Source organism: Pimephales promelas, chromosome 14 (genome assembly GCF_988280905.1).
Source record: "Pimephales promelas chromosome 14, fPimPro1.hap1.1, whole genome shotgun sequence".
Taxonomy (NCBI): domain Eukaryota; kingdom Metazoa; phylum Chordata; class Actinopteri; order Cypriniformes; family Leuciscidae; genus Pimephales; species Pimephales promelas.
This window is the reverse complement of record NC_142782.1, coordinates 19871904-19899596: the sequence shown is the minus strand read 5'-3', so window position 1 is coordinate 19899596 and position 27693 is coordinate 19871904. Positions and strand designations below refer to the sequence as shown.

At 37.3% G+C, this 27693-nt stretch overlaps 3 protein-coding genes across 3 annotated transcripts; 1 reads left to right on the top strand and 2 right to left on the bottom strand.

Moving 5' to 3' along the window:
- The first annotated feature begins 426 nt into the window (after window positions 1-426).
- Window positions 427-14982, top strand: smarcad1a (SNF2 related chromatin remodeling ATPase with DExD box 1a). Its single transcript, XM_089119555.1, has 24 exons — window positions 427-522; window positions 610-807; window positions 1184-1283; window positions 1442-1547; window positions 1644-1710; window positions 3472-3551; window positions 3653-3778; window positions 3868-3946; window positions 4068-4543; window positions 5048-5244; window positions 5325-5415; window positions 5532-5631; window positions 5723-5782; window positions 5991-6066; window positions 6195-6330; window positions 7208-7339; window positions 7486-7581; window positions 7832-7949; window positions 8177-8292; window positions 10323-10511; window positions 10625-10743; window positions 11992-12174; window positions 13013-13119; window positions 14466-14982. The coding sequence occupies exons 2-24, from the start codon at window positions 702-704 to the stop codon at window positions 14525-14527; spliced, it is 2922 nt and encodes a 973-aa protein (XP_088975681.1). The 5' UTR covers window positions 427-522; window positions 610-701; the 3' UTR covers window positions 14528-14982.
- Window positions 14983-15978: 996 nt separating this feature from the next.
- On the bottom strand, window positions 15979-24205 carry LOC120484403 (perforin-1). Its single transcript, XM_039679543.2, has 3 exons — window positions 23701-24205; window positions 22245-22782; window positions 15979-18932 (listed from the first exon to the last, which is right to left on the bottom strand). Exons 2-3 carry the CDS (start codon window positions 22772-22774, stop codon window positions 17909-17911), a joined length of 1554 nt encoding a protein of 517 aa, XP_039535477.2. The 5' UTR covers window positions 22775-22782; window positions 23701-24205; the 3' UTR covers window positions 15979-17908.
- Window positions 24206-24902: 697 nt separating this feature from the next.
- Window positions 24903-27685, bottom strand: LOC120484414 (macrophage-expressed gene 1 protein). Its single transcript, XM_039679554.2, has 2 exons — window positions 27213-27685; window positions 24903-26936 (listed from the first exon to the last, which is right to left on the bottom strand). Exons 1-2 carry the CDS (start codon window positions 27675-27677, stop codon window positions 25218-25220), a joined length of 2184 nt encoding a protein of 727 aa, XP_039535488.1. The 5' UTR covers window positions 27678-27685; the 3' UTR covers window positions 24903-25217.
- Window positions 27686-27693: the final 8 nt, after the last annotated feature.

Below are 27693 nucleotides of genomic sequence, written 5' to 3'. Positions count from 1 at the left end.
GAAACAGACACACTGTCGCCCCCTAACGGACACGTAGGACATATAGCTTTGTAATCCAATTCTGTCTCTTTTTTTTTTACCATGGTGTCACCTTTTTTACAGTCTATGGGTGTCACCTAGTGGATGAGTGAAGTGCTGTATTTTGTAATAAAGTATGTGACGTTCCATGTCAAAATGTTGTATAACGTCTATTTTAACATTTTAGCACAACATGTATTCTACTTCTATCTATGTAACATTTATTTAGTGTTTACATTTTCTCAATATATTTTATGTAGCTATAGGCTACAATACTATAATTTATACATTTTCCATTTTATTTTTCCATAATTGTATCTCTGTAAAAATATCGTAAAGTTTAATGTTAATAATCCTGACTGAAAATTTAAAGGGAAAAAAAGCCGCTGTATTTCTATTGGCTGAAAACCGGAAGTGACGAGTGTCAGCCGGTGGCGGGAAGGCAGCTGTTATTCATTACGTACCGCACTGTCATGCTCCAATGCTTAATAATTTAAGTCTTAGGTATTTCACATATTTATATATTTAGGTTACTTATTGTTGTTGTATCTATATATCAAATCGATAACACTGTCCTGAATAATTCAACAGCGAACAGAATCAAGTGCACGAGCGTCAACGGTGGATTTGGTCGCGCCTTGCGCGAGACAAACGAGTCTCAAACGGAAAATATTGATGTTACAATGAGCTTTTTTAACTTAGACCGGTTCCGTTTCCAACGGGACAATGCAGTCGACAGTCGCGGTAAATCATTGGATGAATCCAGCTCGGATAAGGAGAACCAACGAGGTAAGAAAACATCTCCCGCCTGGGCTTTGTTCAGCGTAACGTGAAATAATAATGGCTAACGTAATGCTCTAAACCCAGTGAGCTTCCTACCTAGACAGCATGTCGGGGGCACCATAAAGAAACTCTATTTTTGTATGTGATTGTGTTAATATGAGATGACATACAAGTTTAGTTGTACTGTAGCTAACTGTAAAGTAAAGCCATGCATGTGGGTTCTCCATTTTTCTCAGTGGTTAGTATAAGGTTTTATCTTCAACAACACCCTTGTTTTGTGGTTGGCATATTTAGGAGTTGTGACTGATTTTTGCAACATGACAGGATGGTGAATTCAACTAAAATGTTGTCTTGATTTAATGAATACAATTTTATTTTCCAGCCCACCAAAGAAGGACAGATGGTCGATGTGCATCAGGCAAGACATCAATACACACATCGGAGGACGAATTTGCTGATGACAAAGTTGTCAAGATGGACAAGTAAGCAAGACTATGAGTTTGTCATAAGTGAGCCTGTGTAACGCATCTTCTCTAAGCTACATTTTCTTTAAATGTTAATTTCTTTCAGTTGTTAATAATGATTTTTCTGTTGAAACTCATATAGGAATAATTGCAATTAACATATAATTACTTCACAGGGATTCAACATCAGAGTCCAAGCACCAAATGAACGAGGACATAGAGGACAGAATCATCAAACTATTGGAGATCTTCCCTCAGAGGAGTAAGAAAGATCTACTTGAGGTAAAGAGTCCCTCTTCGGTGTAAAATTAGTATTTCAAGCAGGTGAATGCAGTTTGCATTGTGAAAATTTACTGTTATGCAACTTTGTTGTGACAGGTGGTTGAGAGCACCAGCACACTGGAGGGAGCTATAGCACATTGCTTAATGGTTTATGGGGATGAAGGTAAAGGTGTTTTTTTTTTTTTCTTTAAGAGGTATAACGTCTCAGGCCCCGTCCACACTACTGCGTTTTCGTTTGAAAAGAGAGACCTTTTGCCACGTTTGCACCTCCCGTCCACACTAAAATGGGAAAAACGCAGACCTAAAATGGAGAAGTTTAGAAACGCTGCAGTTCCGTTTTGCGTTTTGAATCTCCGGAGGGCGTTTTAGTGTAGACGAGGCAAAACGGAGGACTTCCGAAATGCTGATGCAGAGGCTGACGCTCAGCTCTATGATTGGGTGTCACCAGTCATGATGTATCCTTCCCTGATTCGTCAACCACTGTTTGCACCGGCACGTGCATGCCTATTGTTGGTGAATGGTCACGTGACCCGCGTTTTCAGTCGTTTTAATGTGGACGGAGATCATTTCTAATACGCAGATAAAACGCTGGTGTGGACGGAGATCGTAATCATTTTAATTCTCCGTTTTTAAACGAAATCGCAGTAGTGTGGACGGGGCCTCAAAGACCCAGAACCAGATATGAAGAATGAAGACCTGGAGTCAGAATTATAAAAGAAAATTAAAGAAAAGCTACCGAATATAGTTTTGAAGTTTTATCAGCAGAAGTCAGCTTCAAGACTCCCACAGGAGTTCGTAGGCCACCTTGTTTACAGTTACAAAGATCACAGCAGTTATACCATTTCCAAGGTCTGAGCTACGTCATTGCTTAAAAGTTGAATGATTCACTTGTTGAAGAAATAGATAAACAAATATTTTTTTTTTATCACACATATACAGATAGATGGAAGCATATCTCCAACGATTATGCAGCTGAAACACCGACACTCTGCTTTTCCAAGGTTGGATTTGACCAGGCTCTAACTATAAACAGGAGAGTCGTCTCAAAACATCAAGATAATGCCTTCTTTCTCTCAAGGATAGCTAAACTTTAGTCTAACTGGAAAGTAAGGCTTTAACAAAGAAATGGTCCCTTAAACTATTGGCTTCAATGACCCCTTTATGTTTCAACACTTTGGAGACCTTTCTCAAACACAAAACAAATCCCTATTTCATTTTTGGAAGCCGGGCTAAATGAGCAAGCACTCTTACGGCATTCAGATATCAAATACAGACATTAGAAAACACATGAAAAGAATTTCAGTAATCACACTGGTGACTTCTATAACAAAGTAAAGCCTAGAGAAGTCATTCAACTCATTTAATATTTAGAAGGAAAAATATTGATTAATACTTTATTATAAATACTCATCATTACATATACATTGAAGCAGCAGTGGATTCCAATCCTCCTACTTCATTTCTATACATATTCTGGAAATTTGACAAAAAGGGCTGTATGTTATAAATAATCTCAAATACTTTAGAAATGAAAAGTACTTCACCTTGTTTTCTTTTTTTTTATTGGTAAATAATTTATTTGGCATATAAATAAGAATTCTTTATTAAAATCAACAAATTAATGATTTGTCTCTCATCCACACATGACCAATCCGCAATTTTTGTAAAGTTTTTTTTTTTTTTTATTACTTGACCCGCCCGACCCATAAATTATCCGTAGTGTCTGCGGATATAACTGCGCTGTGTGTGTGTATGTATACAGTGCATATTTAGTTTTTTTTTGGGATATTTGATACCATAATTTCATATGTTGCACCAAGGTGCTGATCACGCTAGTTATAGTTTGTGCAGATTAAAGGCGATTTATTATTGGGGTACTGTATTTATAAACTAAATTCAAAATAAAACTGTTTTATTAATGCAGATTCAGGCAGACGGAAAGGCAAAGCGGGACATAGCGATGGTGATGATGATGATCAGCCAAAGAAGAGGAGAAAAATTGTAGTAAGACATTTTGAATCGGATGTTTTTAATCTGATATCTTTCTCACTTGGTAAATAAGGAGAACTTCCTTTAAAATGGCTGTTGACTCGCTGTTGATTTAGGGTTCAGATTCAGAATCTGAGGAGGATGAAGATTCTGAAGATGGGGAGAGTCAAGAGCCAAGCAGAGAGAGGCAGGAGGATTTATTGAAAAAGATGAAGAAGAAATTACCTGATATTGAAAAAGAGGTAGGCTAAAGGTTTGAAGCCATACTGTAGTCATGATGCAAGAGCACTGGGATGTTCTGGTAAGTTTGTCTCTTCAATTTCTCCAACAGGTCCTGAGGGATGTCCTGAGAGAGCATGACTGGGACTATGAAAATGCCTTGGGATCACTGCTTGTGTTTTCATCAACAGGTGATTTTTTTTTTTTTTTTTCTTCATTTTGGCTACATTTGAAGATTTAATTTTAGTCCAAATTGAAATATCAATGTGTGAATAAATTGACTTAAAGCCATCCATGATTTATCACTTTTAGATTCAAGTTCACCAGAAGATCAGAGAAAGCAAGAGTCAAAATCTTCTTACTCCAGGGAAAAAAATGACAAGACCCTACAAAACCTCAACAGCTCGTCTAGTCTGTCAAGATGGCTGACAGCAGCACCGTCTCCCATGTCAAAAGTCTCGAGTGCGTCTACTCCAAAAACACAAATATCTGCAGTCAACAAAAGCACGACCAAGAACGCATCCTTTAAACGGAAGAGAGGCAATGAACTGCCTCCTGATGGCAGCAGTGCATCTGAGGATGAAGATGAGATTGACAGTGATGTTGAGAGTATCTCTGATGATCTGGACTCGGAGGATGAGGACAGAGTCTCTGACAGTCTTCAGGACAAGATCATAAAGTTTCTCCAAGAGGCTTCCCTAGATGAGCTTGCTCTGATATCTGGCTGCTCAATCAAAAAAGCCCAGAAGATCATTTCGCTGAGGCCTTTCAACAATTGGAAGGATGTGGTAAGAATTTAATGTGCTCTCTGTACTGCCATGTTAACTGTCACTCTTAATTGTTATTGTGGTAGAATGAAGCTTAAAGTCCTCAAAGGGCATTAGATCTTTTGGCTGCTTAGGCAGTTATTCATATTCAAAGATTAATTAAACTTGGGTAAAATTCTGTTTTTGGCTCAGCTGGTTTTATTTTTTTTATTCTGAGTGGCGTCCTGAGAATTTGTCTGCTGACAGATTAAAATAATTAAAATTAATGTTTTAAAAAAGTTAAAAACTACTTAAATGATTTGGTTACAAAATAGGAAAACACCAATCCATTCCATGCACTAAATGCCCGCTATCTGTAGTCAAGACAGGGGATTCATGCTGGTGAAATGACATTAACTGACGGTAACAACCGATTGGAAAGGAAAATTACCGTCATTAAGCCCCATTTGTAATAGAACGTAAATTCCATTACATTAACCAATTGACCCTATGGTGGAAAATCTCTAATTGTATTTCTCCTTTTAGAAAGAGCAATTCTATAAGGATAATGGGCTGTCTATAGAGCTTGTACATGGCTGCAAGGTGGTGCTTAAGGAGAGACAAGTCGTTCGAGACCTTATGGGAAGATGTGAGAAGATTGCACAGAAAATGACTAAAGATGTCACCCAGGTCATAGAAGCGGGCATGGGCTCCATCAAGCAACCCAAAGTCCTGAACAGCAAGTGAGCTCATTATCTGTTCTCACTATCACACCTAATATATCAGGTTATTTCATTTTTAATGGAAAATATTTTTTTGTTAGATTAAAACTACAGCCATATCAGCTGATTGGCTTGAAGTGGCTGATTCTTCTGCACCAGCACAACCTGAGCGGCATCCTAGCAGATGAAATGGTGAGTCACTGTCCTTTTCAGTTCATATGGTGTTGTGAAATGATCCTTGGAGGTTACTGATTCCTTTTAAGCAAAGGACTATAATATTGGTTTCAAGTAATTTGATCTTTGCACAGGGGCTGGGTAAAACCATTCAGGCCATCTCGTTCCTGGCTCATTTGTATGAAAAAGGAATCAAGGGCCCTCATCTTATTACCGTACCCTCGTCCACATTGGGTAAGTGACGCTTATTTCATGGAAATGTAGCAACTGAACTGTGCTCTCAAGTGCTACATGAGATGATGATTTTCACCATTTTTCTTTGCAGATAACTGGGTTCGTGAGCTGGGTCTTTGGTGTCCTAGTCTTAAAGTGCTTATTTACTATGGTGAGTTAGTTTCCAGGAAAGCCCTTTTAAAAAAAGAAAGAAAAAAAAGTTTTATCAACTGATCTAAATATATTATATATATATATAAATATTTTCAAGGAGTAAATTGGATTTTAAATCCTAGATGTTCAATGTGTTCTCAGACTCCACCACCATAAATTACTACAGAATTCTTTTCCCCCTCTTTTTTTTGTACTTAAACTTGTAGGTTCTGTGGAAGACCGCAGATATTTGCGACAAGACATCCTCAGTGGTTTGATTGAATTCAACATCATAGTATCCACGTAAGTAAGATGACTGCGAATTGTGAGACTGTCCTTATGTATTGGTGTACTGAGTTAAAGCACACCAGACTTTGTATTCAGTGGTGCTAACACTTGCCTGTCCTTTTTTCTTTTTTCATCTGTATTAGCTACAATCTTACAATAGGGAATGACCATGACCGCAGTCTGTTCCGCAAGCTGAGGCTGAAGTATGCAGTGTTTGATGAAGGCCACATGCTAAAGAATATGAACTCGCTGCGCTACCGCCACCTCATGGCCATCAATGTCAGTACAAGCAGTCTTCTGTGCTGTAAATATTTTTCAAGGATGTGATTCTTCCGGATTAATCCGGAATTCTCGTTATTTCTGCCTAAAATCATGACCCACGTGAATCATGCAGATCAGTAATAAAAATAAAATCGGGGGTGGTGGGGGGTCTTTAGAAGTTGGGAAAGTCTTTTGAATTTGTTTCAAAATATTAATATAATAGAATGTTTAAGTGATAATATTAGTTAAACAAACTACAATACTTAATGTTAATTCGATCCATCTCACTACGGCATTTCAATCAGATTTCGTTTTGCAGCGTTGAGCATTATAACCAATCGCAACAATCGTAAACAACAAAGTGCAGATTCGATGTAAGAGATTCATGTTGCACATTTCTTCTTTTTTTTCTTTTTTTTTTTTTTACGGGAGTTTTGTGTGTTTAAACTCGTGCTTGACCCAAGTTATGGACAGCCTCACGTTCGTTCCTGGCACTGCGGATCTAGGCCTATAACACGAATGCTTTTATTAGGCTTGCTCTTTGCAAAAGTAATATGTGCATCTGGTTGGCAAAAAAACTGTGTGTAGCCTACGGCACAAAATTGCTAATTGGATGCACGTAAAAGGTAATTTATGCATAGCGCATGCAAAGCTTGATGGGTTATATTCTCTGCTCCCTTTATGAGTACAGTTTATTTCATTTCTTAAAAAAAATTCCTGCTTTTTTCACTCGCACAATCACATCCCTGATTAATGTCAATACATTTTAGACACAAGCTCTTCCTTGCCATTCTCCCTCTTTTGGGGTAGTTTAGGAATTGCTTGATGACGAGGAGGGTAGAAGAGTTGTTTGTATATCTCTTTGTACACGGTCATTTGTGTCTGTCTTCTACAGGCTGAGCACAGATTGCTGCTGACTGGAACACCTTTGCAAAACAACCTGCTGGAGCTAATGTCCCTGCTGAACTTCATCATGCCATCTATGTTCTCTAGCAGCACCTCACAGATCTCCAAAATGTTCTCTACGGTATAGACAGAACACAGATTATGGCTAAATAATTGTATATATGCCATCTCTCTCAAAAATGAATCTAAATGCTGCCCAGTTTTAAGGAAAAAGTAATTATATACCTAGAAGGAACGCACTCTCACGCAGAAGATCTGCTTTTTCAGAGGTCGTCAGAAGAGGAAAGCAGTTTTCACAAGGAGAGAATCGCGCAGGCCAAACTCATCATGAAGCCATTCATCTTGAGACGAGTCAAGAGTGAGGTAGACCCTTTTTTCCCCCAGTGTGATTATAATCTGATCTTTGATATCTGTTAAGTTACTATATATTGGCACAGAGATGTATACATTACAGGACTGATTCATTACTGAGAAAATCTGACAGAATTGGTCATCCATGAAAATTAAATGGATCTGTGGTCCTTTTTGGTGAAAATATTGGTAGAATTTTATATGACCGATATATTTATTTTTTGCCCTGCCTGATTATGTGACTTTGCAAATGTCATTTTAGGTGTTGAAACAGCTTCCACCAAAAGTGGAGAAAATTGAAATGTGTCCCATGAGTGATGCCCAGCAGAAGCTGTATGACAAACTTTTCAAAAAACTCAAGAAGACTCCAAATGGAGACAGTATGTGCTGTTCAGTTTTTATGCCAACATGCTGTCTAGAAGTTCTGCACAATGTTTTTTAGTTTGGCTAAATTGTATTGAGATTGGATCTGACAAATACACTAGCTGTCATGATGTACTGGTTCCCTCTCAGCTGGAGGATCTGTAAAACAACATAGGAATGTTGAAAACTGTTTTCCTATCTCTGAGCACCTGTCTCACACTTCCTCTCATCTCCTTGTACTCAGAGCGGGAGCTTTGTAATGTGATGATGCAGCTGAGAAAGATGGCTAATCATCCTTTGCTGCACCGCCAGTACTACACCAGTGACAAATTGGCTGCCATGAGTAAAGCCATGCTTAAGGTGAGGACTGGGAGATTAATGTGTAAGCGAGGCTGAATAATAAAGATTGAACTGTATCTCTAAAAACGTATTTCAGAAGGGTGGCCATTAGCAAACTTTCAAGGGGAGTTTAAATAGGGATGAGCGAGTACAGCATTATCTGTATCTGTATCTATCTGTATAACCATATGAATTATCTGTATCTGTACTCGGACTGGGCGGGGCCTAAACCGGAAGTGGGTCGGGTAGTCTTGAAATGGGCGGGGCTTTAACCGGTATGTTATTTTAAGCATGCAATTGATATGGGTTGATCAGAAATTGTTATATTTATTGCTGATAAGAAAACTATTTACATGACAGCATCAGCATTGAGCTTCAGATCAATGGTTTTGATCACGATAACAAACGAACTACAGAACAAGTTTTGCAACAATGAATACAACACATGTGGTTGCAAATATGAAGTAAAATGTAACGAACAAGAGTTTTCATCTCAACTAGGGCCGGGTGATATGGACCAATAGTCATATCCCGATATATTTAGGCTGAATTTCAATATACAAAATATATCCCGATATTTTTTCTGCAAAGTGAGCGCAAATGTTCAGTCAAAGCCAAATATGACATGTCACAAGTAGTTTTATTGAAACATGAACATTTGCAAAATCAAATGAATAAATAATTAACAGGTTTCTTCACCTTAGGGCTGCATGATTATGACAAAAATCTTAATTGCAGATTATTCCCTTGGAATTGTAATTGTGATTTATTAATTGGTTTATTTATTTTGTCAATACAACGTTGGTATGAGCCATTACATTCATTTAAAAAATATAAAAAATAACACAAAGAAAAATAGGGGCATTAGGGGTTAATATAGACATGACAGTTACCTTGGTGAATACACAATACTGTTAATGAAACATTGAAACTCCTCCTGGTGAATAGAATTAAAATCATACCTGCTTTGTTTTTATTTCGTGTTATTTACAACGTAACAGTGTTGCATGCTCGTAGTTTCTTTTGCACTTTATATACAGTGAGGCGATCCAGCGCGCGCCGCCGCATTTGCGCGTGCAATTGAGTGTGCGCTACGACTAACGTTACAGTATAACGGCTGACAGGACAAAGTCCGTTTTGCTGAGGTGAAAGACTTTATTTCATGTTATAACATAACATGCTTTAATCAAGCACGCAAAGTGGAAAAGGAGTGACTGGGGTGCGAGGAGCAGTGCAGAGAGCTCTGGGTCAGCACGCAGCAGCTTGCTTGGAGCAAGGATCAAAGCGCAAACTCTAATTGCATATCACATTTAAAATATATATATATATTCTTTATATTGATATATCGCTCAGCCCTAATTTCAACATTACTTTCTTTTTTTTTATCCGAGCACAGATATTGACTCGTATTACTCGTATAATATTTGTACTCGACAAAAGTGCTTTATCCATACCGGATACTCGTTTCAGCCGAGTATCCGGCTCAACTCTTTTAAATGAGATGTAACAAGCATTACAATAGGTTAAAACTGGGCATTTATAGGCGTTTAAAGGGTTAGTTCTCCCAAAAAATGAAAATTAAGTCATTAATTATTCACCCCCATGCTGTCGTTATACGGTCATTATTTTTGTTTTATTTCCGCAAAAAAAGTATTCTCGTCACTTGATAAACTTATAGTTGAGTCACTGTAGTCACATGGAATATTTAAACATTTTCTTCAATGACTTTTTGGGCCGTCAAGTTTCAATCCTTTAGGAGCCTATGTAGCAGTGATTCACCTCTCAAATTTAATCAAAAATAACTTCATTTGAGTTCCGAAGATGAACGAAGGTCTTACAGGGTTGGTACAGCATGGGGGTGAGTAATTAATGACTTAATTTTCATTTTTTTTTAATGAAAATACATGCGTTTCTAGATTCAAGAAATTGAATAAAACATTTGCACATATCCTTATCCATTAAATCACAAACATTTGATAAGGTCATGGGGTCTTTGAATTTTGTACCTTGATGTCAAAGAGGTTGAGCTGACATGGTTCTGCTTATGTTAGGAGCCGTCACATTATGATGCCGACCCTGCACTGATCCAGGAGGACATGGAAGTGATGTCTGATTTTGAGCTGCATAATTTATGCAAGCAGTACTGCTCCATTAGCAATTTTCAGCTGAATAAAGAGCTCATCTTGGACTCTGGGAAGTTTGCGCTGTTAACCAAGATGCTCGCCGAGCTCAAAGAAAAGGTTTGTCTTGATGCTGTTTAAAGTCTCATGGTTCACTGTGAGGTGTCACTCAAAGGTGAAGTTTGTGGTTTATTGCTGCTAATGTTTTTAAAATAACTTTCTTTTACCCCAAGGGTGACAGGGTTGTGCTTTTCAGTCAATTCACCATGATACTGGACATTGTGGAAATGCTGCTCAAGAACCTTGATCATCAGTTTGTTCGACTAGATGGTTCTACTCCCATGGCGGAGAGGTGAGCTTTACTATCTTATATCACTTTGTTTGCACTGCACTCAATTTAAATTTGATCTCCAGGACTGAAAATCCTTGCTGTTACATGGAAAGTAATAAAATGTGATCGTTTATACAGTAAATTTGAATTAAATTGATTTTGTATCTACTGTGGCAGCCATAACTTGGTCATGACAAAGAGGAAAATTTTAAATATTTACTCGCTCCAGTCACTGATTTGGCAATAAACTTAAATAATAATAGTACTACACAACTACTCACTCACCAGTCAGTTCATTGTGAAAGCAACGTGATCGATTCGTATTTTAATAACTCAATTTAGACAGTTGTTCATGCTGCTGTGCTTTGTGTGTGATTTCCCAAAATTTAAAAAACAAACAAAATCTAGACCAACTAAACAGATTTGAGTTGAATGTGGCATAATATCATGTTTTTTCTCTAGGGCTGGGCGATAAATTGATATCAAGATTGTGATTTAAAATTTACATCATTAACAATAAGCTCTGGACATGTTTTTACTCTATGGATTAATCTAACAGCCTTTTTTGTGTTTTTTTTTTTTGTTTTGTTTTGTTTTTTTTGTGTGTGTGTGTCTGATATATTAACTCATACATGTGAAGCTCATGGTGTTTTTTAACAAATGCTCTAATGCTAAGGGCCTAAATGCATGAACTTATCACCAGAGCTGCTTTGAGAGTCACTTCTCAAGCTTTTCACCATTTCATTTGACAAAAATTACAGTCAATTGCACAATGAAACTGAAACTAAAACTGAAAGATTTTTGCAACAAACAATCAAAATAAAAGTTTATGACAGACTTGATGACAGAAATATATAATACTGTATACTAAAATGTACTTCTCAAAGTAATATTATTATTATTTCTAAGGAATATCATACTACCAAGATCTTTTTTGGTTAAATCAATTGTTATATTTTCATTTGATTACATTTTAAGCTTGATTTAAGTTATATTAAATCTTAAAACACAATCCCCCTAAATGGATTTCACAGATGTAGCTACTCTTATGAGCAAGCAAGTTGATACATTTACACTCATTCTCAAGGTCTAACAAATATGTGGAAAGCATTTCCTTCCCCATTAATTGTAAATGAAGATTGTGATCTATATTAATAATGTTTGATACAGAAAATATATTTTGACTATTTTTTGCCATATCGTCCAGCCCTATTTTGCTGCTTTTCTGAACTAATGCTAAATCTAATTCAACTCTCTTTGTTTCTCTAGGATTGGTCTCATTGACAAATACAATACAAGTCCTGAAATATTTGTGTTCCTTCTGTCGACCCGGGCTGGTGGCCAGGGAATAAATCTGGCCTCGGCTAACACAGTCATACTGCATGATATTGATTGCAATCCATTTAATGATAAACAAGCAGAGGACCGCTGTCACCGAATGGGGCAAACCAGGTTAGTGTCAACCAGTGTTGGGGAAGTTACTTTTAAAAAGTAGTGACTCGTTACTTCTTAAAAAAAAAGTAATCCGATACTTAGATGCATGCATTTTCTAGAAAAGCTGCTTTGAAATTATATGTACTACATATGTATTAAATTCTATTAAAATAGATGTGAATTGAATTAAATATAGGCTACCGGGGGGGCGGGATATATTTCTAGTGCTCAGCATGCATAAAGCTTGCTGCAAAGCACTGGCAAAAGAAAAAATGTGTTGGGGGGGAAAAAATAGCAAGGAGATATTTTAATTGTTTATTAATAAACAAGTGTCTACTAAGTTTGTTGGCTGCTAAGATGAATGTGGTGATGCTGACTCGTCATTCCTGCAGTATGGATTACATAATCAAACTAATTGTTTGTTTAAAAGTAGACATATTTTGACCGTCTATAGGCCTATTTGTCATGTCTGTGAGGCAAGTATTAACCGAAACTCAGCGTATGCCTCATAGAAATGTCTTTAAACGAAACAATTCGAAATGAAAAGAAATAGGCTACTTTCTGATTATGTAATCCATTAGGCCCTATGTGGATTTCTCTCTGTAGGCATTCATTACGGAGATGGCAATCGCTGTCAAATCTGTCCCTGGCAAAAGTATCGTTGAAAAAGAAACTACGTTTCGTTACCAAATTTTCTGTAGTAGCTCATTGCACCACTTTTTACCTGAAAGTAGTTGCGTTACTGTTACGTTACACAACACTGATGTCAACACAATGAAATGGAGGTCACCATGAACAAAAAAGGAAATTTAGTTCCTCATCATGTGTTTTTTTTTTTTTTTTTTTTTCATTGTAGAACTGTGCAGGTGATCAAGCTCATCAGCAAGGACTCAATTGAGGCCAGCATGCTCCGTGTTGGACAGGAGAAGCTAAAATTGGAGCAGGACATGACCACTGATGATGGTGAGTGTCTGCACACTAACTCTATCAGACCCACAGGTTACAAATTTGAAAATTTAAAATGTTTACTCGCTCACCGTCAGTGGCGGCTGCTGGTCTTTCAAAGAGGGGAAGTTCATTTTTGGCCTACATCATAAAGATTGTCCATTTATTTGCGTAAATTCTGCCCCATATTCCTTTTCATAAAAAAAAATCAATGATCATGACAAGTGATCCTGTCATACCAACTAGGCATTTTTTCCAGTGACTTGACCATTATTATTGTTTTTTGTGTGTTTTAATGAATTATACTTTTAAAAGGCATAACAAAGAATAGCTATATTATAACTGGTTACTGAAATTTTAGCAATAAAAGGCATAATTAATACATTCTCTAATGCATTATATATATAAAAACTGTTACCTGAAACTAAATCAGTAGTTCTAAATGATTCACATATTTAGGCATCACAACATTATAATGTGCTATGTGAATAATGGATATTCATTTTGATATTTAGTTAAAAATGTTCGAGTATTCTTTGAAATATAAGGGCTGCTGCAGATTTTTATCTATAAAAACACATTTATAATGTGTGAGAAAAATATTAAGTTTCATATTATTTCAAGTTTTGTGAATGAAATTATTATTGTTGTACTGAAGCAAGAATTTGTTGGACTGTTAAATTATAAATGCATAAAAATATAAACGTATAAAATGATTGGTACTCGGACCATTGTAATGTATCTCAATATTGTGAGAGTGTCTGATGAAAATTAGCAAATTTGTCGAGCAAATACCAAGAAATTGTATCCCGCAGTTTCTTTCGACTACACTTGCAAAATCCGCGATGGGGCTGAGCTCGAATAGCTTCAGCATCGGCAACTTTTTATAGTACAAAATCGCTGTCAATCAAAAGGAGATGCAGTCTTTCAACAGACCCTCCAATCATCACATAGAAGCCCGGAGTTCAGTCCAGCCCACTCCATTCACCCCCAGAGACGCCGAGCATCCGTGGGCTGGACATAATCGCAGCATTTAATCCAATAACCATCTAGTTTCAGTGAAGTCAATGGACACTAGGTTTCAAAAGGGAAATGCACTGTGCTGCTACGGGAACGTATGAGAAGGAAATCGAGTCAACCGACCTGTTATATGTAGCTGATTCTGAACAAACTTGTCTTTGAGATGAACGCGCTCTAACGCATTTTTAGTCAATAAAATGTTAACACAATAGTACATATTTGACATTTTATAGGGGAAGCTGAGCTTCCCTTGGAGTCTTAAAGAAATCTCTACTGATCACCATGTAGTTCATTAACCACTATAGATTAAAGGCTCTTTAATAAACTTGTGTCGCTTTGTTCAGGTGAGGACGGTGCTATGACTGAACAAATGGCAGAGCTGCTCAAAGTTTCACTTGGCCTTTGAAACCTAAAGAACATGGAGCGATAGCTGCTTGTGGATTTCCCTTCACTCATCAAGTGCTAACAGCAACCTGAAACCATAAACTTGGCCTTTCGATTACCAGCTTACTTCATGGGGATTTGAAGATTTGAGCAGTTTTTCCAATGTTCAAATATTTGAGGTCAGTTATTTAATACACACAAATCTTGGTCAAATGTTCTGGCCATAGAGGAGACTGTATTTCTCGGGGTACTGTATTACTATTATACGGTACTTGTTAATCTTCCACACTGTATTATGTGCCATCTGAATGACTGTACCAGGGGGTTTAGCCCCCACAGGACTGGCGAGTTGGTTCCAGATTACAGACCTGCTGTAAATAACATATTTCTGTTACACTTGTACCTTATCAAAGTTGTTGTTCTGCGTGTGTCCTTAATGTTGTTTTTCTAAATAAAAATATATGAATTTACTCTAAATGAATTTAGTCTAAATTGTTTTAGATAAAAATGATTCTTTAAAATCTAAAATATCTGCATGAGTATTCATTAAAAAAAAAAAAATTGAAAAGGTAGTTAAAGCCATTGAACATTTGAACAGAAATTGAGAGCACGTTAATAAAAAAAAAACTTGTTTCTGGAAAAGGCTCAAGTTTAAAAAGGCACTGATACAAAGGGTGAATTTATTTATATTGATGCAGTAAAAATATGTTAATTCAATTTAAATAAAAAAAAAACCTTCAAGACACTACACACCTGTCAAGTAGTATGATGATAAAGAAAATATATAATTATATTACACCTTTTTTTTTACAGTCACTGTAATTGGTTACAATTTTGTTTATCACTTCACTTATAAGACTACACCAAACACTTAAGTAAAAAGCAATTATCTAGAAAACATAATTTTGGCCACATTCTAAAGCTCTTCATTCTCTCTGCTTACCCTGAGGCCAAAATAATTTCCTCGTAAAAAAAAAAATGGTTCCTGCAACCACAAGAGCAACTAGAACCAACAGCTACACCAGCCTTTTCTCCCTACTATCCATGATTTAGATAATCTCACCAGGCTTTGCCAGTCGGCACATCTTAGTGTGTCCAACTCTCTCCCAAAAACGATCACCTTCTGTTATTACAGCTACAGTATTTGTGGCAATCTTATGGTGCTTTTCCATTACCAGTACCAGCTCGACTCGACTAGCTTTTCGCTCAGTTTTCCATTACAGACAGTACCACCACAAATAGTACCCGGTTGTCATGGCGACGCTACAGGACACTGCCTTGACGCTATCTCATACGCGAGTTCTTCGGAGTTGCCATAACAGTAGCAAGTTTAGTAACTATCTCTGGCCAAACTATTTAAAAATGGCGGGGTTATTCTAATTTCTACATTAAACACAACAATACGACAATAACACAACACAGATCGAATGAAATACTAAAAATCAAGAGATAAACACAGATCAAGAGATATAATACAATTTGAGCATGGCAAGTTTATTTATATAGCACATTTCATACACAATGTAAATTCAAAGTGATTTAGATAGAAGCAATTAAAACAATCAATATAAATAAGAATAATTAAAACAGTTTAGAGTAAAAATAAAATAAAAGTAATACCCCTATCTGAGATGGAAGAGATTGAGCTGGTTTACGGTTCTACTGGACCTCCAGCCCAGGGACGTACTCTGCTGGGAATAACCCAAAAATAGCTTTTTGAGCAATTTTTCACCACAGATGAAGTACTAGTCAGATCGCGTGTACTACCAGAAACCAGAGAGAGAGACAGATATAGATATGCATCGGCTACCTGCATGTTTTTCACTTTAAAATAATGGATCACATCACTAGTAGTTCCTGCAGGATGACAAGGTAACGCTTGAGTAGTTATTGAGGAGTTAACATTTTTCACAAATAATACAAGTTATTTAATTTTATATTTGACAAATGCTGTACAGGTTCTGTGAGGCTTTAATATGCTAACAAACACTGTAATCTGGGAGATGTGGTTTTGTGCTTATTGCAACATAAATGCAGCCAATTTCCTCAAATACTTTTTGTTACCGGCTGCTCACCGCTTAGGAGTTTTACCGCCCCCTACCGTATAAGATGACGTACTGCTTGTAAACAGAACGTTTTGCGCCTCCGGCTATATCAGTACGTCATCTTATACGGTAGGGGGCGGTAAAACTCCTAAGCGGTGAGCAGCCGGTAACAAAAAGTAGTCGAAGAAGAACGGTCTCGTCTCAGTTCTCGCGCATGCGCCCATAAGGAAGTAATGGAAAGTCGAATAAAGTCGTTATTTACGTTTTTTTTTCGCACAAAAAGTAGTCTCGTCGCTTGATAAAGTTATAGTTGAGCCACTGTAGGCACATGGAATATTTAAACCTTTTATTTTAATGACTTTATGGGCCGTCAAGAGGCAGTCCCTCAGGCTGTCTATGGAAAAGTGATCCAGCCCTCAGATTCAATCAAAAATATCTTTATTTGTGTTCCGAAGATGAACGAAGGTCTTACGGGGTTGGTACAGCATGGGGGTGAGTAATTAATGACTTAATTTTCATTTTTGGGTGAACTAACCCTTTAAGAGAAGTCCTTCTCAGGCAGTTACTGTAACACGCTCAATAGAGCTCATAATAGTGAACTAATCAGCATCACTTCCTAATTATTTATTTTAAAAAAAAAACATCATTATTAGGACTGCTCTGTTTAAGTTTGAAATAAACAGAGAACATACGTCCATCCTTTGGCAAGAGTAGTTGGCACAATCTCAACCTGTAGCTAATGTATTTGGGGGATATAATATTCAAACTGGTTTCCACAAAGAACTCATTTGAGGCACACATTTCTGAAATGTTATGACCATGTTAAGAGTAAAACCCCCACAATTGTTCACTTTTTAGACGTTACTTTTGTGATTAGTAATTAATTGGTTATTATTTCTTAGTTCACAAGTAGTTCTCAATGAGGATATATTTCTTTAGTAATAATCAAATACCTACCAAGGAACTACCTTTGTACTAAATTACCTATTACTTACTGCTTAGTTAATATTGCTTCCATATTAGTTAATAGCATTAAGTTTGGTGTTAATACATTACTACCTATTACTTCCTGGATAGCTACTTGTTAACTACGGACCATTATTCTAAAGTGTTACCCTATTTTCTGTCTTCTGAGTTGCAGTAACAAATCTTCTAAAAGTCTTCAACATCAAAATGAGTCATTAAATTTGAACACAATAAATGTTGGTGAAATATACCAAAAATAATAATGAAAATGTGATTATTTTTTATTTAGTTTTCTATACATGTGAATGTGTATAATGTCTCATCTTTAACTACAAAATGAATATGCAGAATATTCTTTATAATTACAGTTTGTTTTATACAAATAAAAGATCTTATGTTTTTGGTGCATATCTGCTACACCTAGGTCCAGTCAGGTGAGCATCACATGAAGCGTAGTAGGTGAAATAAAGGATGCCACGCTTTAATTTACAGCTGTGTGAGTGAGTCCCACGTTCAGGTCTGACCACACATCTCCCCGCCATGTCATTATAAAAGACATCGCTGTCCCACACCTCAAATATGAGTTCATGACCAAACTCAATTGATCCAAAATCATAGCTGATGTTCCATTCGGGATCATTGTTGTCCATAACCACTTCAGTCTCCTCATACATATGGTTGTACCAAACTTTCACGTAACCGTCAGTACGCGTGAACAGATCTGCCTTCAGGCCTGCGGCTCTCTGCACCAACACTTCTAACCTGCCACGGCTGGCTCGCATAGGGCAGCAGTTGTTGTCCAGATTTGGTGTCTGAGAACATCCTTGATTCTCCTTGTGATCTACAGAAAGCATGTTCTCTTCAATATACTCTGTAACTGCACTTTTCAGATTGGCACTAACCTCAGGGTCAGCCACCAGATGATGGAGAGGGAAAATTGCATATGATATAACATCAGGGTTGTCATGTATGCTCTTCATCCAGTTTAAGTACGCTTCAGTTGGGCTTTGGTTTAAATCAAGGTCTGGAAAGTATTTCTCACCTCCCAGCACCTCTATCTTGTGTGTCATGAAGCCCTGGTAGAATCCCATGCTCATGTTATCTTTAAGGATTTGAGTACATTTGTTGGAGAGAGAGGCATTAGCTGGAAGGAACCCCAAATTCATCTTTAACTCAATATTCAGACAGTTCTTGATATCCGTCTCAGAGAAGCCCTTCAGGGTTGCGAGACAAGTTCGAAAAGCCGTGACCCGTCTCACTCGGCCTCCCAGATGGACTTGACGTATGTAGTGAGTGCCGTACGTATCTATAGTCCTTCGGTACAGGGTTTTTGTTTTCTCTTCATACTGTGCCGGAAGTTGCTGGAGATGTTTTGCAAATTCGGTGCTGATCTCTGGGTTATTTGTAACTCTGTAACTGTAAATGAACAAACAAATAAGTCATCAGTCAGCAGATTCTGAGTGTGTTTTCTAAAAATTCTGTAATTTTCCTTATGTGATTTTTGAGTTATTTGGTCAAGGGACATGATAAGAATGTACTTAGAAAAGCATGTTTAGGGTTTGTTTGTTTTTTTAGATAAAATTGATTTTTGGTTTATAAGTGTTTTATGACTAAATTGTTTGGTCATATGAGGGTTGCTTGCAAATCAAAACATGTTTGAGATAATGCTGCTTCTTCCTCGTCATATGTAATCCTAAATTTCCCAAGGAAAAGAAAACTGACATTCAAATAATTGACTTGCACTGCAGCTTGCTTTCAAAGTGGTGGTTGATTATGATTTCACTTTTCTAACTTTAGTTAGTGTGTAATCTTGCTGTTTGAGCATAAACATCTGCAAAGTTACGTTCGAAGCAAGGGGAGATATTTGCTTTTTAAAGAAATCGTTTTAAGGACTACAACAAAGGATCAAGACCTGCCTAGAAATACTTTAGCCGTGCGTTTCCCTTAAAAATAATTACACACCTTATAACATTCCTCAACCAATCAGATTCAAGTAATCCATGCCCCTGTAGTATAGATACAGTCGGTTGGTCTGGGAACGCCCCCGGGAACGCCCCGTCACGTGGTGTGAATTTAGCCCGTGGGGGAAAACATTGCCTTGGCGCTCATTGAAATACATGGGACAATCATGCCGAAGAGTTGCGGTGTCGTTTTCTGTACCACCAATAAACTAACAAATTATAAATTGAAGTTCTACAGCCTTTCTTACATACATGCAGAACCGGATAGGAGGACAAAATGGCAAAATTAATCATATCTTATTAGATTACTGTGTGAGTAGAGGTCCCTGTGTGATATAGTAGTAGATGTTTAACTCGTATTAGGCAGTGGGCCAGATTTGTCTGACTTTACATCCCTTACGAAAAAGAACTATAGTAATCCTATGGCTATTAGTATTCTATAGTAGTGTATAATACTTCTGTGATGTTCTTTAATACCTCTATACTTCTAGGCTATGTCCCAAAATACTATAGTATTCATATAGTATTCACGTTACTATAATATTTTGTCCTAAAATACTACAAGATTCCTTTAGTTGTTTTTCATAAGGGATGTCTCAGTCACATTAGCGTTATTAGCTGAAGGTTATCAGACTGCAGTCTGTGAGAATTCGGATAACTGTCAGCAAAGTCCCTCTGCAACTTCGTAGCTACTACTACTGATCACCGTTTTACAAAAGGATTAATAGTTTGGAGTGAAGCATGCGTACAATTGGTAAGTGACATGGTTTTATGGACTTATAGTAACTTATACGCAAGTTGATTGAGTAATAGGCTTGTGTTGCAGCTTCCGCGATGTCTGGAGATTCAACCAGATAACAATAGTCTGGAAACGACACCTCCGGCCATTTGGTTGGGTCATTGACCCAGTTTTTAATTAAATAAGGGCAATCATAACCTATTACAGTTAATTTTGCAATGTACCGTTGCCGGTCGGCAGGCATAAATGACTCGCAATATGACTTTTTGTCATTCAAATACATAGGATGGTCGCGCTGCTTTCCCCCACGCCGACCACGCCCCCCAACTATGACGCGTTGCCGACTGTATAGACCTTATGTAGCCCCGCCCCTTTTCAGCTCTGCGCTCGTTGTCTTTTGACTTCTGGTCTTTGATTTCCGGTCAGCGATCTTGCATAGGTATGAATGAACTGCTTGTAAAAAAAAATCCTGGTCGACATTTGTTAAGACATCTGCTTTACAATGCTTATGATAAACATTACAATGCTCCTGATAACTTTTGTTAACTCTACAATAAGTAAATCCACTTCACCAGCTAATTACTCCTGGACAGCGATGCCATAGAAATATACAGAGCGACCGCAAAACCGGAAGTTCGAAGACAATATTCTAAAGATGACTGCGCCCAAGTTTCTCTGGTGCATAACGTCAGAGCCAATAATTGTCCTCTAGCGGCTAAAAAGAAAACTGCATGTGTCTTGCGGAGGAACAGTATTTTGGTTGCGCTCCAGCTCTACAGAGGTACGGTGTACTACTACATGTGGCTATAGAACATCTTATCAGATGGACAAATAAATACAAAATTTGTTTTGTTTTTACAACCGGTGATTTTACCAGAGGCTTGCAGCTTTGAATGATCCATGGTCACTAATTCGTGTTCGTCATGACAACAAACCTTCGTTTCCAGCTGGAGCAACTTCTCTGTGAATATACGTGACATATGCGTGACACGCACATGCACACAACACAGGCGAATGACGCAGATATGTAAGCTAGTTTAATCAAAGTGTATTTGGGTAAAGTAATTGTAAGATCGATTTTATTTGCACTCTCTTATTACTGACACTGTTATTTTTCTCACAACATTTTTTTTTTTTGCTTTAAGTCTTTGAAAAATTTGGGGGACAATGTAGGCTACCTCATACATGCAACACTGGCTAAAGATTTCCCAAATATAGTTGCAAAAAAAAAGTTTATATATCATTTGAAATGAGTCGTTTTGATATCTTAAATTTTAAATAAAGGTATTAGGATACTGATTAGCCATGTTCCCACTTTTGAGCCTAAATAAAATGAGATAGTGTGTGGCAGGGTTAGTCGGGTTTCCACGGTCACTTCCAGGGCTTCCTCAGTGCAAACTGCCAGGATTTTTGGCCTGCCTATCTTGGCCCAGAGTGGTCCAACTGGGGCTTGAGGAGTGGTCATGAACAAAGGCAGAGTTTACCTGAGTCAGGGGAGGGTCAACGTTGCTTCTCATTTCCCAAGTTATGTCAGGCAACCAGCTAACTTCAAGATTTAAGATATTTGACCACATTTTCAGCTCAAATCTCACTTTCAGACTCCAGCAAGCGTTTGAAATAACTTCCTTGCAACCTGATGGGGATTCTGATCACCGTTTGAAAGTGAGTTTTGAACTGAAAATTGTTTCAAATGTCTTAAATCTTGATGCTAGCTGGTAGCCTGATTTAATAACATGGGAAATGAGCAGCGGTTTTAAACATCTCATGTCTGACTCAGGTAAACCCTGTCTTTGTTCATGACCACTCCAAGTCTGGACCAAGTTATTCGGCGTGCCAAAGACCTTGGCCGTTGGCCCAAAGGAAGGCCAGATCAAGTCCTAAAAGTGACAGTGGAAATGCATAGCCTTTGGCTTGACAGTGGAAACACATATATTAAGAAAAGTTCCAATTGTTACCAATCTGTGACAAGTTAAACCAAAAAGTCATGAGAAATACAATTCTAAATGAATCAAACTCCTATGTACTTACCTGTAATATGTGCAACTGATCTCATGGAGGGCAAATGTTGCCTTATCCATTGCATTCTGATAATGGGCAAATTTAGCGATATCTGAGCGGCTCCCTCCCAAAATCGCCTTTCCAATGTCATCAAGGCTAAGGTCCATTTCCCAGTTGTTGTTGATGAGTGATGTTGAACTCTTCATAAGGGAGTCAACAGAATGATGAAGAGCAGTAGAAAGCTGTTTGCTGCAGCGGCTGAAGGGACGCCAGTCTAGCACGGATGAGGGAAGTTTCTGCATCTGCCCTCCCTGAAAACGGTTCTTGCAGACCGTACAAGTGCCGTTGTCCATGTGTGACTTGACATTGATCAAAAACGCCCCTTTACGGCGCATTGTGACAACATCAAAGCCTTCGCCCGCCAGGTTGTAACCAGGCACAAATGGGGCTTTCTCACATTCTACCTGAGAGCCTGTATGGCAAGCTGAACTTGTGTCCCAGTGTGTCAAGATCAGAGAAATGCAGAGAAAGATGTGAAAAACACAGTGATTTGTCTCCATGATGATGTCTACAGGGAAATACAGAGGGTTCGCATGTAATATTTCATTTCTTCCAGAATATGCATGCAAAATAAAAATAAAAAAAAAATACTGAAAGAATAGTATTCTAAAATTATATTTGGTAACACTTTAGAATATAACTTACTGCATAACTAATAAGGAATTTTTGAAGAACTATTAGGTAATTCTTCATTAACTACTTCTTTACCAGTAGATTACTTGAATTACTTTTAAAATTGATTTTAAAATGTTTGATAAACGAATTTAAATCTTGGCAGTATACATGTTAAAACAAAATATCATCTGAAATAAAGGAAGATATCATGTAGCTTAAACGAGTAATTGTGTATTTTACAAAGATAAAATACAATTCGTTGTTGGTAATAGGTTCCCTATATTTTCACTTTAGAATATGGTTTCAGGTTAATAAGTATGTTATAACTCCTGGATAATTATTCATTAATTACTGATGGTTCCCTATATTTTCACTTTAGAATACTGTTCCAGGTTCTAAATCATTTTTGAAGAATTATCTACTAATAAGTTCCCTACATTTTCAGTTCCCCTCAGTTGTTGCATAAAATACATGAATTTACTCATCTATGCTGAGGAAAACACACACAGTACTGTATATAAAATATAAAAAACGTTAAAAATATAACAAACTGTAACTTAACACAATTCTAAAATTCTATTGCATACTGATTAGTTAACACATCCCTTAGTAGTTAACAGCAGTAAATAAGTAGTTAATGAAGAATTGCCTAATAGTTCTTCATTAATTCCTTATTGGTTATGCAGTAAGTAAGATACAGTATTCTAAAGTGTTGCCTTGTATGGATTGCATTTTGTTTTGATTTATTTATGCTGAAATGGCATTGAAATTTACTAAAATATCAAAAATGTACAAAATAAAAACACCTCACCAAGTTCAATTTTATCCACCGAGTAGCTTTCATCTAGCAGTCTGTTCCAGCTGTGTTACACCACCATATTGACCTACTTCAGAAAAAGTGGTTTTCTGTGTTCTTCCAAAAATACAGTTTCCTCATAAAATGTTATTGCTGTATAGTCACTTTCTGGAATGCTAATGTTGAAAAGGAGCATTGTGTGGAAGCTTGAGCCCGTGGCATTTGGGGAAGGGAGTGTCTTCCTTTTAGACCCTTTCTTCTGTGCTGGACAGATTTCATCCGCTGACTGATTTTGTTTAGATCTTTTTTTATAGTGAATACCAGCTGTGCAATGGGGGAGGGTTGTCGTGAGACTTCGCATAAGGGAATTCAGAACGAAGTGCAAGGTCAAGCTTAATCTTGCAGGACATGTGAATGATGACATGAAGTATTATTGTTTTATTTAGGATTATGTGGAACACTGTGTAATGTTTTGATTCGTCTATGTTGTAAAGAAAATTTATAGAGAACAAAAATGCCAAATTGAACATTACAACAGCCTAAAGTCTTTAACTGAAAAATCAAAATAAGTTTCATGTCAATAAGAGCGAGGTGTTGTTAGATTGTATAATGAATGTTTCATTCTAATGTTAAAATCCTCAAATTTGATTGGACATTTAGATTTTTATCTCTCTATTTGTGTGTTTGTATTTGATTATCATGAAAACAAATAGAACGTTGATTATGAACCAATGATATCAAACCCCGGAAATGAACATTTCTTGGAATTAATAAAACAATTTCTTTGGTTGTGGTATTAATTCTCCTACATCAAGTTAATTCTTACAGCTGATCTAAATAATTATAATTAATTATAATTAATTGTATTTTTTCTTTTGGGCTGATTGGCTAGCTTGACTATATAAAAAATAAAATAGTCTATTACAATCTCAACAACAAGTATAATATAATAACTTAACACCAGGATTTTCATCAAGATGTCTTTATATTTTTGTACAAGGTACAAGTCTGCCTGGTGTGAGATTCCTGATCATGTTGCATGTCTGAGTTAAATACATTTGTACAGTTTTTTTTTTATATCTATTTATTAGTCACACAAGCACAAAAACTTTGATATACACATATATCAATGCAAATAATAAAGCATTAGAAAATAATTTTGTATATAAACCCATAAATCTGTGAATGTATTTTTCATCTTCTCTAAAAATAATTCATTTCAGAGCATTCTTACAATTTCTTTTCACAACAATCATCTCTCTATAAGATACACTTTACAATTTTCAAGATTTCATTACATTGAAATGTTTTTTATGACATTCCGTTAATAGATACATTTTCTTTCATATTATGCTTGGATTGTTTTATGTTAAATGTGAATTTTAAGTTATTTTTAGAGAATGATTACTGACAGAGATCACTACTAGTAATATTAATGCTGTACCTGTTACTGCTGCTGCTAACTTTGCTACTAATATTCATTATAACATTATGAATCTGCAAATCTCTGAATAGTCATCTTAAAAAGATTGTTACGAAAGAAGGGATTGAGTGGGGTTATTTGCAATCTCAATCTGTTGTTCTCTCTGAATCTCTACACTACTCTCGCTTTGACCCTCACTATGAATCTCTTCATAGCCTTTGCTCAACCTGATGGCAGAAAACCTCTTTCTCTTTTTCATTATAAGCACCATTCCTATGACCATAAGAGCAACTAGAACCATTACACCAATGGCTACTCCAGCCGCTTGTCCTCCGGACATCTTAGAAGAAGACTCTGCATTAAGTATTGTTGCCATTTGGTTTAGCTCACCAGGCTTTGCCAGTCGCCACATCTTAGTTTGTCCAACTCTCACCCAAGAACGATCACCTTCTGTCATTACAGCTACAGTATTTGTGGCAATCATACTGACCATTGGTGGTCTTGTGAATGGTGGGAGACGGACTGGCATTAACTGACCACCAGTGAACACACCAGACTGGACACAGTACAGGACCTGACAGCCATCACTAATGGCAGCAAGGTGTTGACTGAACTGAGGTGGACAACGAGATTGACCCTTTGAGAGAGGGTTGCCAGACTGGCAGCTGAAGAAACCAGCAAATGGCACAGAGAATCTTGTCGCGGCCTCATAATCATTGCTCATACAAACCATCATGCCATTAGACAAAAAGTGTTGAGTAAAGTAGTTTGGTGGACAGCCATTAGATTTGGTCAATGGGTTTTGTGTAGTTGGTCCAAATAGACCTCCAAAGAGGTATCCAGAGTACTTAGGGATTTTCTGTGTAGAGGAACACCAGTAGGTTTCAACTTTTGCACGACGAACACGGTAAGCATCACCACATGTTTGGTCACAACAAGTAGACAACCATAAGAAACCGCATGAATGACAGTGGCTGTGGCATTCATAATGATTATAACCTCTTTCTACTGTCTCAGAGTGTAACAGGGTGGTGTTGTACTGTGGAGGGCAAGAATAATCACCAGTGGCTGGATTTTTCTGTGCTGTCTCATCACAGATGGCACTTCCATCAGATGTAAGTGGAGTGCATTTTTGGTAAATGCCACCAAAGCTAAGATTGGTGACTGGACCCTCACAAGATGCATCATCTACATTTGCCTGAAAGTTAAAATTTGGGGAATCTGGACTTACACAACCTGGAATGGTGTTTACTTTATAGTATTTCTCGGCTGCCAGACGAACTGATGAAGCCATTTTGCTTACTGTTGGTGTTGGGAGGTCTGGGAATGTTAATGGATTAAGAAAATAGTGCAGCGGCAGCCCAGAGCGGTCGATAGCCACCAGATTATTGAGCGTACTCTCTTGCCACTTCTGTAGAGTGATGCCTGGGTAGAATAAAGCTCCACCATGGCTCTGAATTAACGAATATGTGGTGTTACCCTGATAACCACTGGTTTTAGAGGTTTCTTGGGATACTTTGGAACCAATATCAAATTTAACTTTGTCAAAGAAGTTTAAACCTGCTGATGCAGAAACCGAAGACAAATCTGACTGACTGTTAGAGACATAAGACATTTTTAAATAGTCCTCTTGCACCAAAGTAGCACCAGCATCCACACTTGTGATGACATGAGTACCATAATCGAGTATGAGTTTCTCTGACAGGTAAGTTGCTTGACGCGTTTGATTGTTCTCGATAGCATCTGCAATTTCCTCAGCCTGTCTCGCAAATCGTGAGTCCAGAGTGAAGTCGGGATACGCTTTTACTGTGTACAGATGGTTACGGACCTGAGAAACAAATATTTGATATGAGAAAATGAAGGATTGATTTTCATCAGTTTTAAACAATACTTTTTTACTTGTAGGTTTTATTAGATGTAGTATATTTTGTTTATTTTGGTGTTAGAATTGTAATTTAGATTTTATTTTACCATATAGGTTGTTCAAAATTACTTTTTCCCTGGTTCACGTAGTAGAATTACTTCAAAATCTTCTGTATTTGTCCAGCTTATCAATATGGTCAATACGACTCTCAGTATATACGTTTTTTACTTTTGTACTTACTTGAACCCGTGCTGTTACAGAACTCTCCTTCACTTGGTGGCTTTTCATGCGCTGGTTTTCTGTGGAGAATTTTGCATTGAGCACCGAAAAGAAGGAAATATCAGCATTAATGGAGCTTGAAGTGGAGCTTTTTTGTTCCAGCCATGACATGATGATCTCCGAGTTTGTTTCCACTCCACTCACTTTCTGTGGAATGACAAAGACTTCATCTGGAATGAGATAGGTGCCATCTTCTGTGGTCTGACACTGGGAATAGCTCAGATTCATCACCCGGCCCATGTCTATGTTGCGCAGGTTATCCCAGCCTCCACCTGGTAAAACCTCCAGCGCTGTCAAACTTGAGTTTTTGCGGCACAAACGAAGTCCATTACTGGGACGAATGAGCGGATGAAGGTTGCAGATTTTGATGAAACAGCAGACAATCAGCAGACACAATGCTCTTGATTCCATGATCACCAAATGCATGTTTCACACTACAATA